The sequence below is a fragment of the Haliaeetus leucocephalus genome, unplaced genomic scaffold, assembly GCF_000737465.1.
Source record: "Haliaeetus leucocephalus isolate CR32 unplaced genomic scaffold, Haliaeetus_leucocephalus-4.0 Scaffold495, whole genome shotgun sequence".
Lineage (NCBI taxonomy): Eukaryota > Metazoa > Chordata > Aves > Accipitriformes > Accipitridae > Haliaeetus > Haliaeetus leucocephalus.
Window position 1 is genome coordinate 1342788 of NW_010972931.1, and position 17385 is coordinate 1360172.

Genomic DNA, 17385 nt, shown 5'->3' on the forward strand with positions numbered 1-17385 from the left:
TAAAGGTTTTTACATTCCGTTATTATCCTTGGATACACACACATATGTTTATGTATACATGAATGCATAAACCTATGTGCAAAATAGGATTGCATTTACTGCATGTTTCCAGTTCAAGCCAGTTAATTCTGTTGGTAACTTCCCACATTTGTAAAACATTGGGTTCCTGTTTAAGTGACACATAATGAGTACCACTGTTTGACAAGGCAGAATCTAAAGTTTTGGTTCTCTATTAGTCCTTTGCATGGATATTATTTGAAATATGGATTACGATACTGATAGTTCACATACAGTAATACATAATGCCAAGAAATGTGTTCGATTTGTAACTCCCTGGATGTACTAACTGGAATTTCCTCTTTAGTCCCTATAAAATTAAAATAACCACATCAGCTGCACTCACTAACCACAAATTCTTATTGAAAGTGGGAAAAAAACCCCAAAACCCAAACCCATCAAAACATCAAAGCTAATATTTCAGTGATGAAAACGCAGAGAAGGAATTTCATATAGTGTTTATTAACTGAAAAGTGCAAAATTGTAACTGTTTAAAAATAAATCCTTATAGGCTGGCTTTGCCAAATCAAATTTAATAGAAATGGCACTACTGTTAGTTAATATGCAAAAGTAGGTAATGAATAGTTCTAGTGATAATTATAGAATGTTATGATTTGTTAAAAATTAGCACCTATAGTAATAGAGCAGATTTATGAAAGACAATCATTTTTCCATAAATAAGAACACTTAGTAATTATCACTGGAAAATATCATAGTCTACTGATTATATATATGTATATATATTTATTCCTAATATATTAAAATATCTATTAATTATCATTCCCTTTGGTGAATCTGATCTGTGGTACAAAGCATAAACATATTTATCGCAGAACAGATAAAAGTAAGAAGTTAATTTCTGAATGTAATAATAGTAACTCCGTGCCTGTACCTATGAAGTGCATGGAAAAAGCTGACCCAAGACAGTTTTAATAGAAACTCTATACACATCCTGGGGTGACCAAAAGCATCTTGATTAACCAACCCTTAAAAAACTTAGAGCATTAATATACACTAATACTAGTAACATTTCGACTGTTTCATGAAGATTGGTACAAAACAGAAAAACTGTTTTCCAAGGTATGTTAGTTCCAAATACTAGTTTAAGACCTGTGAGGTCCAGTCTTTTATTTACATAAAAATACTCCATAGCAAGATCCTGCACTTATATCATTGTGTCTGAACAAATTCTGAATACATGGTATATGTCCAGACTATTCTTTATAGTATTTCTTGAACTATTTTGAATATAGCTTAGTTGTAACATATGCTATACTCAAAGCTATACAAGCACTTTGATATGTTTCCCTATCAAGTCTTCTTATTAGCAATTAAATCTATTTAATGGAAACGAAACCAATAATTTAAATTATTTCTGAATTTCCTTTAACCTGAAATTATAGCAATTAAAAGCAAGGCACAACATAATACAAGCCTCAGGTTAAAAGTGAAACAGCCATTGTGGATTTCTGTTTATCTGAAATAATAATAAACTAATAATAAACCTTCTCTTTCACCATTACAATATACTGCATGAAACAGCTAATTTTAGATACCTACTAAACCCCCAATATAATGGGTGTTACAGCAACACAATAGTTTTCAAGACTGTAGACAACAATGTGCAAAAAATAAAGGACTAAGTTTTATACTTAAATTAAAAATAAAATGCATATTGATTCTTGCAACGACAAGGAGTTTGCATTGCAGAAACAGTGTATATTTCAATTTCTTTTGGTCCAACAGAAGTACTCTCCTGTTGTTTCGTGTCTTCAACCATTTGAATGTTGTTGTAGTTAACAGGAAACTGTCCACTCCCACCTGATACAACAGCAAACTCTCTATCAACGTGCATATTGTCAGCATCGTCCTCAACTCCTCCATTCATCATTGGTATTAAGCCATCAAAGCTGTAAGCTGATAAAAAAAAAGTCACGTTTAGTCACTGGTGCACACTTGGAAACTCAGCTAAGAAACAGATGAATACTTTGATTATTAAAGCAAAAGCTTTTTACAAAGAAATCGAAATTTTTCATGTCTGAAAACTTCTGACATGTTTGAGATTCCAAATGCAGAATAAGTAAATGCTAAGTACTTGCACATTCATTTTAAACCCTTAAAATGGAGAATTACCAGTGTACCTATCAGAGTTTGCACCCACACATCAGATCAGTCTGATATACTAATAAATTGAATAAAGAGCAATTTAATTTACTGATATTTAGGCTTTACAGCTAGTGTGCCCGACAGATAAAAAGCAGTCTGTACCTCACGTTTGTCTAGTGCCAGTCTGGACTGCTCCCTCTTTCACTCCCAAGGGCCATCTCCCAGTGACCCACCCCCCACTCCTACCAGACTGCTCCAGGGATCCCTTCAAGAGCTGAACAAACAGCTCTGCTTTCCAAGAAAAGCTGGCAAGTGGTTAGACTGCTGTGGGAAACGCTTTAATTAGCAAGATGGGCTTGACTTCACTACCTCTTGTACCTACCACCCAACCCACTGCTCCCAGTACTACCCCAGCAGACCCTGCATTGCTCTCACGCCCACATGAACGTACTTCTCTGTATACACTGCAGACACTCTTAATGTTATGTTGTAAAGGGCTACTTCACTAGACTGCAAGTCAGCTCTCATTACCTTGGGCACAACAGAAATTTTTGTAAACTACTTGTTTTTAAAGACCCTTAAGCAACAGCTGAAGTGTTTCAGGGCCAAAAATCGTGCAGGGCTTAAAGGAGCCCAGGGCCCTTGGATCAGTGGGCTTCAAATGACCCTCAACCAGGAAAGGCAAGGCATTTTTTCTGGTTACCTAGAGGAATAGGGAAGGGCACGCTGGGCAATTCAGGGGTACATCTGGCAATGCCCTCCAAACCCACCTCACAAAGAACACCTAAAAGCAGCCGTGCTGAGGCTCGCGACACCGATACAGTGAGTCACCGGCTGCGTACAGCAAGTCAGCACTGTGCATAGCACGTACAGCGCAGCGCACAAGCCAACCTGCCAAGGGCCACGAGCCAGAGGGGCTGGGGCTAGGGCTGCCGCGATCACAGCCGTGTGAGCACCATCGTCCTCATAGTTGACCCTGTGCACTACCCTCCACCAACCAGCCCGGGAAGCAGGGTGAAATTTCTGGAATTGATTTCAGGAAAATGGACATAAAAGCCAGCTAACGTTTCCAAGTCAAAAGTCAAAACTATTTGGTGTATGTTCTGAAAGTGGCCACTACTTTACTTTTGTTACGTTCAGCTTCAGCCTTTGGAACTCTTTTGTATTACATTTGAAGAGAGTAATTGGTCTGTATCAGTGTCACTTAATTTTGAGGCAGGCTTTTTTTTTATGCTATGCACCCGACAGCAGATAGGTGTGTGTGTATAAACAAAACTACATGTAAGTAACCCCCACCTGCTGCTCAGTTTAGCTATTCCAGAACAAAAGGCAAAGCACAGCTTAAGTGTTTCTCTTCTTCCACCTCTACTGCTTACAGGTTCTTGTAAGGCCCATATACCGTGCCTGGTCACAAGTAGGTTTTCTTCAAAGCACTGAGTGTTCTAATTTGTGATATGGCCATCAAAACCTGACTCTCCCCTGCAAATACAAATTGCCTGCACTCTCTCTGAACATCTGGAATCTCCTGTGCAAATAGTCTTTAAAGGACAACAGACCAGTGTGGTTTTGCTAAGTGCAAAACTACCACAAAATTGGGCTTCTTTTGTAAAACAGCTAGCTAAGCACAAAGATGTACTGATGGCTTGTCATCACTCAGCTGTTGTCTACAAAGTGCCTCAAGAGCAGTGATTCATTCTCACTCCAACAGACTTTTTACATTGATATGATAAATATTACTGATGCTTGTATCTTTGAGGGCAGACACATCAGATTAGAAACTTCAGCTTCCACAGTTGGGATGCATCTCCTAATTACTCTAAAAACCTTCAAGCAAATGCAGTAAAGCTTTTGGTTTTGTTTGCAAAGGTCTTAGAAAGTCATACTGGCAAAAAAGCTCAAAAATTACCTACTCTGCTTCTCTAACATCTCTGTAATGGCTTAGGAGATGTTGTTCACTTAAACATACTGTCTACTTGTTTGCTTGCTCCAACTTATCCACTGGACAAACTGTTTTATGCTGAAAGGTAATGCAGATACTGCTATTTCTTGACAACATATAGAATAAAAATAGCTAGCCCAGTGCCACTCCCACACATTGTGGGGAAATGCTACCTATTGACTAGATTTTCTGAAACCGAAAGAGATTGCTGGTTATGAACATTCAGAAGGAACAGCTCTTGAAAACAAAAGATACGTATCTTTGGCTTCATGCAGCACCTCCCGGTCACAGAACATGAATGCATTGAAGACATCTTTCCATAGCTGTTACGGGCATCTATACACTGCCTAAGTTTTCCCATTCTATGTAGCTACTTAAGGACGTTACTCCTGAAAAGCAGTCTTGCATTTAATTGCATAGGCACTCTTCTCCATCATGAATTATTTATAGTTTAGACCAACTACACGAAGTAACACATCCTGTTTATGACTGGCTGTGGAGTAACCCGTTGAGGCCTCTGATGCTGGTATGGTTGAAATAGTGGCTGGACAGCAAGTACTAAAGCAAATACTACAGAGAGCCAATATTGATGTAATTTATGTTGTCCACATCATATTTAGAAACATTGTTTTGGTCTCAAGTCCGCTCTTCTTACCTAGAATTAAGCACTGTTTGAGCCCATTTTATTTGGTTCACTGAAAGTCACATCTGTTAGAACAACATAAACTTCAACTGAATAAAGTGTCTTCAATGAAGACCTACAAAATCCCCTTCCTGATGCTAGACACAGGAAAAACAAAGTTTGTGTGCAGAATGCTGCATTCTTTTTAATAAAATTTAATGGGATGTCCAACAGAAAGGAAGCAGAGGGTATTCTCTATTGTGTTATTTAGGTGTTTATAAGATGTAAAAGAAAAAAAAAAATTTCTTCATATAGCCACCAAGAAGTAGCTTCAAGGTTGTACCATCGCATCATTGCTGGCAGAGGAAGAAGTGGTATCCTCAATGCACAAAGCTGAATAGGAATCCTTAAGGTTCATTCTAGTCTTACATCCTCCTGTAAGCAAGCAGTTCCCCTTGGAACATGATCCTGGCAACTTAAGGTATATTAACTTGATGTCACAGACATAATCCCTCTCTATTTGAGAAACCTTTCTGCATTAAATTTCTTTCATCCATCTCATCTAGCAAACAGTTTTTTTAATTGGGAATTAATCCTGAGGTGGAAAATTACCATCAGAACACCCAGGCATCTGTGAATTAACATTATTTGGCTCTCCTGAAGGAGAAGAAATTGAGGAAGGAGTAGAAGCTAATTTCAGCTCCTACTCCTCCATGTATTATTCTTGGCATCACGTAACTTTAGCACTATCTGGAAATAGAAATTGCTGAACACACCATGATGATGACAGGGTGACCTGGGATCGCACAGAATAATTGTATTCATCTGCTTCTTGTATTAATAGCTCATTTAGATAAGTACGTGAGTTTGTCAATAATACTCAACATCCACTCTGAAAGGCTTTAAAATGTTTATTTTCCTTTCTCAGCAACAGTATCATCCCATCCCTTTTACCTCTCAGGTCTCACCTTCTGTTCTAGCCTTCTTTACTCCAGCAGACTCTGTATCTTCAAAGGATCTCTTTCGACTTGTCCCACCACTGAATGGATTGGGACCTGCATTCTGATGAACCCCATTTAAGGTGCCATTGCTATAGAAACGATTCAGGTGACAGTTCTGGAGGTTCAAGAGAAACTGGGCACATTCTTGGAAGCCCTGGGTATGTGCAAGGTCTGCTGCTGTCAGGCCACTGGCATTTCTCAAGCTGTACAATACAAAGAAACTGAATTACACTCATTCATCAAGCTAGCTTGCTGCTGCTGCTGCCCTTACTGACTATCTATCTGTTGGTGATGAGAGAAAACATACACTTAGCAAATTTCCATTAAGAAATTAGTTATCAATCTTAGTTTTATAACTAACTTAACTTTTTGCACATATATCTGGCTTCTAAGCAAAATTTGGGAGACAATACACTTTTAAATAAAATCAATATACTATGTGCCTTAAAAAAAAAACATCTTCCTATTTAAACTTCTCAAAATGCTTTATTCTAAAATAGTCTGAAGTATCTGATCTTTACATAAACTTCAGACTGATTTAAGCCTTAAATTTTACCACCTTCTGCAGTTTATTCTGCAATCTATTGCTTTAACTTGAGCAAAAGATCAAATACTCAAAACAAACTTAACATGACTTGGCAATTGTCCATGGCATTCTGGTTTCTATGGTAACAACATCATCACTATTCTTCCTAACAATAAAATATATACATATAGAGAAAAAGATAGATAGATAAAGATGCTATACTTAGTTATGCTTTGCTTATATTTTTTTTCTGGTTTGTTTCTCATTTCAAAGTGTGTGACATCATAAGTGCTGGGACTTGCTTTGTTATTTGAACCAAGACCTTCCCATGCATGAGAAAACAGCGCTGGATTTTGACTATTCTAATGCATCAAGGCAATTATAAATGAAATCAGGTAGGACATGTTGAGATGTATAGGTTTAATTTGAAAGAGTGCTGTATCACATGGCTTTACACAAATATACAGTATGTCTGTGCTTAGAAATATAGGCTAACTTCATAAGGAAATGCATAAAAGTGGAGGCAAGAGGGCCAGAAATGACAAAACTAGGTTGTGAAGCAAAAAATGCCAATAAATCTTTCCAAAGTTTTTTCCACCTTTCCAGACAGATCTAACTAATCAGAAAATTGAATTTTTTGTTTCCTGGCTTCAATAGTTTAGAAAAGTCCATTACTTAAAAATCCAGAAACAGACCAGCCAACAGAGTAAGAATTCAGAAGATTAATGGACCTGATTCTGTTGAAACTCATACAAAGCAGAAAACAACTCATTCCAGCTCATGCAAAGAAAACAAAGCCCAGATTTGTTTCCTAGATCATTGCAACTTATTTGCTATAAAAATGAGACTTAAAAATCTTTAGAAACTATTATGGCAAGACTAATTCCATAAATGGATACTGCTGGATTACACAGAATTTGGAAGATTAAGTCAAAATACTACAGAATCAGAAAAAACATTGCTCTGGATCAGGGTTAATTTCATTCCATACTACAATATTCTGAGTTACCGTTTACTTGGACTACTAGCGAAAATCCAGAGAACAGCAGCCAAGAGCGGCCTAGAAACTAAGACATTAGAAGACTGAAAAACCTAGTTAGTCAAAAGAAATGAAACCTCAAGGTAGAGATCTTAGTTTTGAATACCTAAAAGATAGCTGCAAAGACAACAATCCATTCTGTGCATCCAGTGCAGGTAGCATATGAATGGGATTAACACGAACAAAGGATATTTGAAGTTAGGCATTAGGAGAAAGTTTCAGAGTATAAAGGTTGCTGAATCTCTAGAGGGTTCTCTTCCCACCCCCTCACCCCCCGCCCCGTTTCAAGAGCAGAGTATGATTTCAGAAATGCTGCAAAATACAGTCAATCCTTTCCCATGCTGAACTAGATGGCCTGTTGAGGTCCCTGCTAACCAACATTCAATGTTCTTTCAGTAGTTCTAATTTACTTGTGTAGCAAACAGATGTAACACAATGCAACTACAACTTAAGAAACAGATATTTCAACATATCCGTTTTGATCAAAAAGAATAGCTCAGTTTTCTGAAATCTGTTTTAAATTTGTGAGCCCCAAAAGGACAGTAAAGGAAATCTAAACAAGAACAAATTAAAGTTATGCAAAGATAAAAACGATCAAAACAATATGGTGTTGAGTGACCACTAATTTAATAAAACTTCAAGGAGTAAGCAATTCTATTACTTATCAAAGTGTTATTGAACAACAACTCTGCTTTGAAAAACAGACTGTAAGACAGACTACAGTTAAGTCACCATTTCCCAAAGGAATGTTGATGTAAGTTGCCAGGGGCATCTGGACATGTACAAACTAAGATTCAAGTGTGTAACGCTTCATGACCAAACTCTGGGAAAGAAAAGTTTCCCAGAAACAAAAAAATGAACTTTTAAGTTAGTGTTTGTCAGATTTTAAAATGTAGTGACCTTTGATATTTTTAGATCTGTCTCCTTCCCACCTCTTCCTGAACAGCTTACTCTTAACAGGTAGACAAAGAGGTACTTATTCTACAGGAGTATTTTGGAAGCACTGCATAGGTTTTCAAGGGACTCAAGCACATTGGATGTAACATTCTTGCTTCTGAGAGTTTAGAAGTGTCTCTCAAAAATCTGAGTCTGAATTTAGCCTATCAATTCAAGAGAACTTCCTGTGTTCACAAGTTAGTAATGAAAAAGAGAGAAAAAAAAAGTCCAATCAAATAAATGGAGATTACAGGATCTAGATGGCTCTAGAAACTGGTTGGCCAACTGCTATGAAAGAAAATACAACTGTTCTCTCTGCTCCCTCTCAGTGGGAATACTAATTTGAGTATCTTTTCTATATCCAGTTGTCAATTTCCATTAATTTAACTGAGGCTTGATTATTCTGGGACTTTCAAATCCTTTCAAGTTTCAGTTAAACTGACTTGCATTCCAGTATTAATGGGAAGGAGAAAAGGAGAAGTTGACAAAATTGGCAGAAACTCTTAAGTCTCACTTTCTCAAAAACAGGCTAGAATGATAAAAAAAGACCTACTTCTTTAGCGGATTTTTCTAGCCTCCTCTACAAGGAAAAATCTGTCAGTGGGAACACAAAAGGCAGCAAGAGGTAGCTGTGCTATACTAGCTCATCATAGCAAAATGCAAGTAATTGAAGAAAAAAATGGTTAACTCAATTAGCCACATGCACAAAGTAGGAAAGAAAATGCTCTTAACAGGTGACTGGAATAGTTTTATATATTTCCAAAATGTGTAGAAATACTGCCATCACTGTGAGGATTCTGAGTGCATAACAGAAAAATACAGTCTTATACAGTCCTCCTACAAACCCTGAAGTGGAATACTTGGATGAATTAAAAAGCTAGGACATCTACTAGACCATTCTTTAAAAGCACCAATCTGGACTTGAGAGCGGAACTACCCTGTTACAGCAGTAGTTACAAGGAACTGGGAACACATGTATTACTAGATCTGCTGTGTATTGTCAACCTCAAATGCTGCCCATGTCTGAAAAATGAAGCAGCTACCTCAGCTTAGTCCATGAGCTAAGAGTATAAAAGCCACTGTAAACAGACTCCACTACAGGAATGAAAATAGAAATGGTTCAGTGCCCCAACTGCACATAAGAGGAGTTAAATCTCTTATGTGTCAGTCCTTGGTTATGAACTACAATTATACATAAACTGATGTATCAAGTGAAAAGAAGGAGTATAACTGAAGATCCATTTGGCTATTAAGTAGACTACACATAACATGGACTGCATGGTTAAAAAAAAAATCAACAAGCAGGAAACTCATAGAGGTTATCTGTATATTTAAGCAAATTTTCAACTACTTGTTATTAGAGATGTCCCTTGAAAGGTACTTCTCTTCATTTCTCATAGCTGCTTAGACAAAGAAGGATTTGACTACGTAAATAATACTGTAACTGAAAGTAACTTCAAGACCTGGGCTGTGAAAGAAAAGCAGTGAAAAAAACCATGCAAACCATTGGACAAACTGGACAGAAATACCTCAAAATTTCATGTCTCTTGAAAAAATCTGCTTTTCCACCCATCCTCCATTTTTTTAAAAGTTAAAAATCCCTTCAGTACTAGTTTTGATCTTTTATCCTAAACACCTTGAAATAGTGAAAGCTCCAAAGAAGCTCAGAACACACTGTTTGATATTAAATCTTCAGGCAAGCTGTCCTTTTGTTACTGCTAATCACACAGCAAATATGACAGCTCTATTTCTGTAACTGCATTACTCAGAATTTAAAAATTAGTAAGGAAATTACCTGCAGGTTTTGTATTGTGGGGTTTTTTTTGTTTGTTTGTTTCTCTGTGGTTTTGGGTTTTTCCCCTCCCTGACAAAGATGCCAAACTTGAGGACAAGCTTTTGTTTCTTTTCAGGGTTTTTCTCCAAGCTAGGCTACCTAGCTGAAACAAGACTAGGTAAGTAACAAGCTACATAGACAGTATTTTTCAAATATGATCTTATGAAGGAAGAAGCTACCTGTAAGGAAGGCGTGGAAGGATGGAAGAAAGTCATATTAAAGAAAAGAAAATCAGACTAAGCCTTGAAAAGTTACATGTACTTTATGATTAGGTGGTCTTTTATTAAATAGTACTCGTTGACTTGGTGCAGTATTTTCTAAAGGTTGGCCTAGTTACTGTCAAAACAAACAGCTGTGCTCCAAAAACTTAATTCCCTCTCTCTCCAGAAAAAAAAGAAAAAAAAGAAAAAAAGAAAGAAGTAGTAAAAAACCCAAAGACATCTCTGAAGGAGGTCAGTCCAGCTACAGGGACAGGTGGAAAAACTGAAGAAAGAACATGGAAAACTAAAGCTCTGAAAATATAATTCCCTTTTTAGCACCTACTCCAGACAGGAACATACATGAAGGCTTGAACTGACAAATGGGAGAAAAATTCCTTACTTAACATTACCCAGGACTAAATGCAATTTTGGTAAGTGGTCAGAAAGTCAATTCACTCTACGCTTAGAAAACACAAACTGTGCATCATTCGCAAAGCAATTCAAGTACTTGAAGAATGAGTGAGTCCTGTTAAGATTCTTTCATTTGGCAGTATTTTTTTTGCTTTATAGTTTATTATTTCCATGTAATTCTTGTTACTAGAAACAAATTAGTATCATGAAGCATGATATTATTCGCCCTCAGCTTTCTTGTAGGCTAAAATCCAGGAGCTGGGAATGATAAAGACGTATTGTTTTCCTCAAAGAACAGAAGTATGAGATGCTAACTCCAAAGCAAAAGAAGAAAGCCAAATGTAATCAGAAAGATACATTTTCATATTATAAAGTTATTCTAAAAAAAAAACCACATGAGAAAAGTTGAGGAAAGTCTGGATATGGATGAGTAGAAGTAGGTGATCTTGAAGTTCCTTGACAGATTACATTTAACACTTGAATTGTTCTGTAGTGACAGCTGTTTTATAAATAAACTCAAAACGTGTACTGTTATATTAATAGAGTTAAAGCTCTGACTTTTGTATATACATTTATTCACACATCTTCTACAGTGCTTAAAACACAGTCATAACACATTTTTCTTCTTCCATCAAGTGATGTCCACAGGTAGTCTTCAAAACTGACTGATCTTGGCATGAAGAGGACTTTTTTTTTTTTAAATCTGTTTTTCTGCCTTTGGTTGACATCATCAGAACTCCCATTTTAAAGGCCCAGTTCATCTGAGAGTCCTGGTATAGAATTAAAGCAGCTATAAAGAGGACACTGATGAAGCATATGTTTATACTTCCTTCTTCTGAAATGCTTTTAAAAATGCTGGCTATGAGTGTAATTAAATTGTTGTTCAAAAACAAGGGAGATAAATACGTTATCTGGCCAAACAGGATTGGTGTACAGAAACATGAAGTTAACTTTCAGTTTAGCTTTAGTTTAGGAGGATGTTTTTATTATTTCAGTCTAACCACAATTTGTTGTTTTGAGAAGTTCACTAAAGGAAGGAAACAACCCGAGGCAAGCTCTCAAAAAATATGCAAGATACTTCCACACTATGATTAAGTTACAGGAAGTAAAAAATAACAAAACAATACAAATAAAACAAAGCTTAGAATTGTTTAAATGTAACTACCTTGATGTAAGAAAGATTTACTTCAAGATAACTTACAAAATTTACTCTTAGAAGGATCTGTAGAAAGAAAAGAAAGACTTTTGCTTCTCACATTGAAGTATAAATTATACTGAATTTACTTAGAACTTCATTCTAGAGTTGTTTCAATAATTCATATTTTTATACTTATTGGAGGAAAAAAGCAAGTACATTTCTATGTGTCTTTTAAACATAGATATACAATTGAAATATACTATCTTCCACTTATAATGTCACATACCTTGAAAAACAAAACGTTTGCTACAAAAAGTCAACAGTAAATCTTTTTGAAAAAAACATTCATATATGTAAAAAAAATCCCCTAAATGTTTAAATAGTGATTACATCACCTACAGCTTACTGTGTTTTTGTTAATGCCATGCGACAATCTAAGAAAATAAACCACAGTTTTCGTATATCAATGTAATATCTGTTAAAAAATACTGATCTCAACTTATCTATTGTTAGTTTACAAATAAAAATGTAGATAATTGTAAATTAGGGTAAGCAAAGCATGCAAATCTATAGATTCTATATCTGAATTCCTAGATTAGCATTAAAACCAATCACCGCAACAAATACCTCAACAGTATGCCTTGTGTGCAGAAAGGAAGCGATACTGAACATTCAATGCCACAACTGTAAGGTTTTCGGAGAAGCACCTGTGGCAGTTTCAGCAGTTTCTATATGGAATGCTCCCCCTTTCTAGGATTACTTGAAAAAATCAAGTCAATTCGAATTACGTAGCTGTAAAACATTGACATGTGTAGTTTTTACAGTTTCAGAATCTTCTGTTTGATTTAAACGGGCAATGGTGCATAAACAGGAAACTTATATCATAAGGGATCACATATTTGCAGGCAACATTAAGATTAAAAGTTACATTAACATACATAAAGTGCTGTAGCACATTATTCAATATGTAAGCCATTATCATGTGACCACCTTAACAACAAGATACTAAGCTTTTTATGCCTTTAAAGCATTATTACTCTCATCCTGAAACCAATTTGTCAGTTCTTCACTGCAATTTATATAGAATGGATTAAAATTACCGGTCAACTCATGGCTTCAATTACTTTAAATTTAGTAGGCTGTATCTCAAAAGAATTAGTAACTATTCCTATATAAAAATTAGCAGATACAAGGATTAAAACAAAACAAAAGAAGAAAGAGAAATAAAAGATCAGAACACTAAAACGCCCACAGTGAGAAAAAACGTTTCCTATATAAACATCAGTATACTAGTCTAAAATTTCTAAAGCAAATTATTTAAAAATACTAAACTTTAAGTGTTTTAACCCTTTGGTGTCCAAATACAAAAGTTGTGAAATAGTTTCAACATTTTTTTCCAGATACCAAGAGAAAAATATTCTTAACTAAACAGACGTGTGTCACTGCTGAAGACAGCTATAAAAATTCATGCTAGAATTACATACTGGGCATCTACAAAAGCACAAGTTGGTGCCAAGTTTTTATTTCACAACAAAACATGTGGCAGCTGAAATTATTTTAGACTTTTAAAAACAATGGTAGAGTTTCTCAGAACATCCTCCAAAATCATAACAAGGTGAATACACTGGAAAGAAGGAAGCTCTTTGTGAAGCTACTTTTTTCACATCAAAATCAAGGTTCACTACAAATTATGCAGCTGTAATCAGCTCCTAGATACTTCAACTCACGACTGAGCAAATGCTGGCAGAAGAAAGAATTCATTAACCATACTAGGCAACATTAGAATTACTACAAGCATCACCATCAGGTGGTGATTTATTGCTGCATCTGTATTCCAATTTATATGCTTTAAGAAAGACCTCAAACAGTGGACTTCAATTTTTTTTCAGTCTCTCTTGTAAAAATTATTCACATTTCCAAGTAAACATTTGCCTGAACAATATAGGCCTATCTGACATTGCCTGGTATCAGCAACCAACAGTATTTTAAAATTCATATTCGATTATGTACAAAGTGATTCCTAAACACAATTCATATGAAAGACTATGGTAACTCTTAAAACAACAGTCTGATTGCAATACAGCATAACAGAAGAGACCTTCCCTATTAAAGTGAAAATAAATATTTCCTAGATCACTAGCAAAAATGAATTCCAAATAAGCATCTTCTTAGTACTGCAGCCACTTTAAGTCCAAAGACAATACAAGAGTTACTTAGCCAGCCAACTTTATGGAAATTGGAACTATCATTGCTGCTGCTATCATCTTCCTAGAAACAGACCAGGAATTGCAGAAAGTTGCTTACAATGAGGAAAGCATTATGGAAGACTATTAAGGAAAGGTTCAAGGCAAACTCTGACTTGAAAAGATAAACAGCCTTGCAATGCAGATTCTGCCAAGAAGCCTCTAGTAGCAAATAAGATCACATTATTTCTCTTCAACATACCAACTGAAAAACAATGATAGCCTAGAAATAGAAAAATTAAGAAAGCAAGCTTCTCTCAAATGTGCCAAACATAGAAGAAAGTTCAAGAGACTCAGTACAAAAAGCATGGACAGTAAGACCTTGGGAATAAAACTAAAGAAAAGAGGTAAATGAATTTTGAAGAATTTTTGTGCCAAAAGGGGGGGGGAAATCATGAAGAAAAGGACTAAAGGTATTAGATGGATTCATTATTTTCCCATAGCAGGCATGGAGAAGGAGACTATGAAACCACACAAAATTTTATTTTTTTGTGACAAAAATAACTTGATGCTCTTACTCAGGCAGACAGAAGATCTTTCAGATCAAGAAACTGCTGAAGTGCACAAAACCACTTCAAATAAGCTTCTCAAAATACTTCTTTCAACTTAGATTTTCCTCCATTTAAAAGAAAAAAATTATCTACCATGTATGAGCAACATGAAGCAAAATACAAAGAAGGAAACAGAAGCTGAAACAGAAGTGTAATGTTTTCCCGAAGTTATAGCTGCCAAAGCTCTTCCAGGGCTTGTTAAGCCTCCATGTAATGAAATACATCTTGTAACTTGTAGCACATGACACATATTAGAAAACTTTTCTGACCACTCTGAACGTGTTCTGGGCCATGCCACAACTGCTTGATGTTTTTTGTCCAAGTTCAAAAGGTACTAGTTGAACTGTGATCAACTTCACTGAGAAGACACAAACTAGAATAGCAAATGAAATCCAAATTAACACAGCAGAAGTTAGAGCAAATGTGTTACAATTAACAATTCTCTCATCATCTCATATCCAGTCCAAAAGTATCAGCAGATCAAGCACAGCACCCGTACAGACCATCGCCACCATCAATGTCTAGATTAGCCATCAGAACTAATCAGGCTATTTTATTTGGGAATACACTGCACCCTTGTTTCTTCCACTGTATCTAACTTGTGCTCTGGCCAAATTCTACTTCATAACACTTTGGTTTCTTCACCTGACTTATCTGCACCCAGGTTTCTGTTTCCAGTAACAGCTTATCTTACGGAAAAAAATAACCTGAAGGGAAGCTGCACAGTGAACATTAGCACAGTATCATATGTGAAGGCAGATCACTCCCAACAAAAAATCCTAACATTCCTGTCAGAAATCTGAGCTATCCTCATTTAAATAAGTCTTGGTAACACTTCAGTGTTCTTTATCCTTCTCTTTTGGACTGAAGAAAAGCTGAGAAGCCAGTGCTATAAATCACAAAGGCTCATCACTAATGAATAAGCTCCCCTATCAAGCTGACCCATATCCTGCGAACTTCCTTTACGTTCCAGAAAGGTCACAAAATATCATTGCTTTAATGAAGGATTTAACTTTATTTAAAAAAAAGTACAACCTCTCACATTCTTCTCCATTTCTGAACTCATGTCAGTAACTATTGTTGTTATTCCATCCCCACTAAGAATAATCCACTCTCAAACTGAACAGGAACTCAGCGGTAAGCATTTGCTTCAGTTTCCTGCCATTATTCATAACAGCTGTAACTGAAAACTACCCTTTTCCATCCTGTTTTACTGTAAGACTGAGCTCTCTCTTCCACTTTTTGATTTATCAGTTATCCATGCATCTATGTTCTGCTTCGCTATTTCTGAATCTTTTCCTTGAGACCAAATCCAAAGTACCGCCTTACTTCATGGTCACAACCTCCTATAAACCACGTTAAGTTCTTCTATAAGAATAGCAATCAAGCATGAAACCAAACATGGAAGAAATTAGCAAGCTTTTCTTTTAATTATTTTGCGGAGAATTAGAGTTTCACCACTGAAATGTACAAACCATTTTTGACTTTGCCTTTCCATAAGAATTTACATAAGGCAGGAAAGGAAGAATGAATTCCAACACCTGTAGCCTCCATACTGCAGAATGGTCACTACAAGAATACTATAGTGACAGCCCTTAAAGTACTTGTTATACACAATGACAGAATGCTTGTTATATACAATGAAAGAAGAACAGCCACATTTTTTCCTCACCTATACTGCACAGTCTAATAATGCAACAACAGCAGTTAATCTGGCAGTGTAACTGGTATCTGGAGACCAGACAATCAGGTTTGAAAAAAGAATCGTGTACAAAGTGGTTTGAGTTTGAAAAGTACCAAACAGATTATAGAAATACTAATATACTAATTAACAGATAAGAACCACTCTGTTGAAAAAGCACCTAAACCCTATTCTTAAACAAATAACCAGTAAGAACCTGAAGTATTATTGTCAGTGAGATTAATGACCATAAGAAAGTAGGATGTTGATTCACCTAGATTGAATCAATGTAGCAGTTCAGCTTCTGAAGTAAAAAGGTGACATAGTAATGGCACTTCACAAGTACATTAACACCAGAAATGGACTGCAGTTGAGTATTAAAAGTTTGGTAGTTAAGTTAGCTAGGTAAGAAAAACCACCAAATGTTAAAAATCCACTAAGATTTTAAGAAATCAGGAAGAAATCCAGAAGCTAATGGAGAAGATATCTGAACCCTGAGACCCTTCAAGAGAACAGGCCATGTAAGTTTCCCGTACAGACTGAAAAGAAACCAAGAGTTTACAACACAAAGGAATGGCTGATTTCTGCATTATCATCATGAAATCTACACATCACTCTTCTTCAGTCTCTTCACTAAAGGTGACTGAATTTCAGAAAGTCAAGATTTCTCAAAAGTATAAATGAGAAGAAAAAAGCTGAGATATCACAGGAGTGGTCATAATTAAAATGTGAAACACACTTAAAACAGAAATGTATTACAAGAATTTCACAAAGGGCTAATCCAGCGGCACTAACAAAATCCACATTGGACAGATATCTGTTATGGAGGATGGAAAGGAGTTGTGAAGAAGAAATGAGTGCTGCTTTTTTTTTTTTTTTTAAGCAACACAAAGCAGTTTGTGACATATGAATTTGCAAAGAATTAAAATTAAGCCACTGTTAAAGAATGAGAATAAAGTTTTTGCTGAAAAACTAAATACCAGAGATAGGACATTTCTGGCATTATAGAAGTGGAAGTGAAGGAGTGAATTTACACATTCAAATGAATGCAAGACAGCTTTAATGAGAAAGTGGCTGAAGAGTCTGCCTAAACTAGATCCA

At 35.9% G+C, this 17385-nt stretch overlaps 1 protein-coding gene across 2 annotated transcripts in view; it reads right to left on the reverse strand.

The window, feature by feature from the left end:
* Nucleotides 1–17385, reverse strand: part of ANKRD10 (ankyrin repeat domain 10) — a 38533-nt gene that overhangs the window by 2703 nt on the left and 18445 nt on the right. For both annotated transcript variants that reach the window (XM_010575627.1, XM_010575626.1), the window contains exons 4-5: nucleotides 5693–5928; nucleotides 1879–1974 (exon numbers count right to left, since the gene is read on the reverse strand). In XM_010575627.1, the coding sequence (XP_010573929.1) occupies nucleotides 1879–1974; nucleotides 5693–5928 (332 nt within the window). The remainder of the gene's footprint in view (nucleotides 1–1878; nucleotides 1975–5692; nucleotides 5929–17385) is intronic.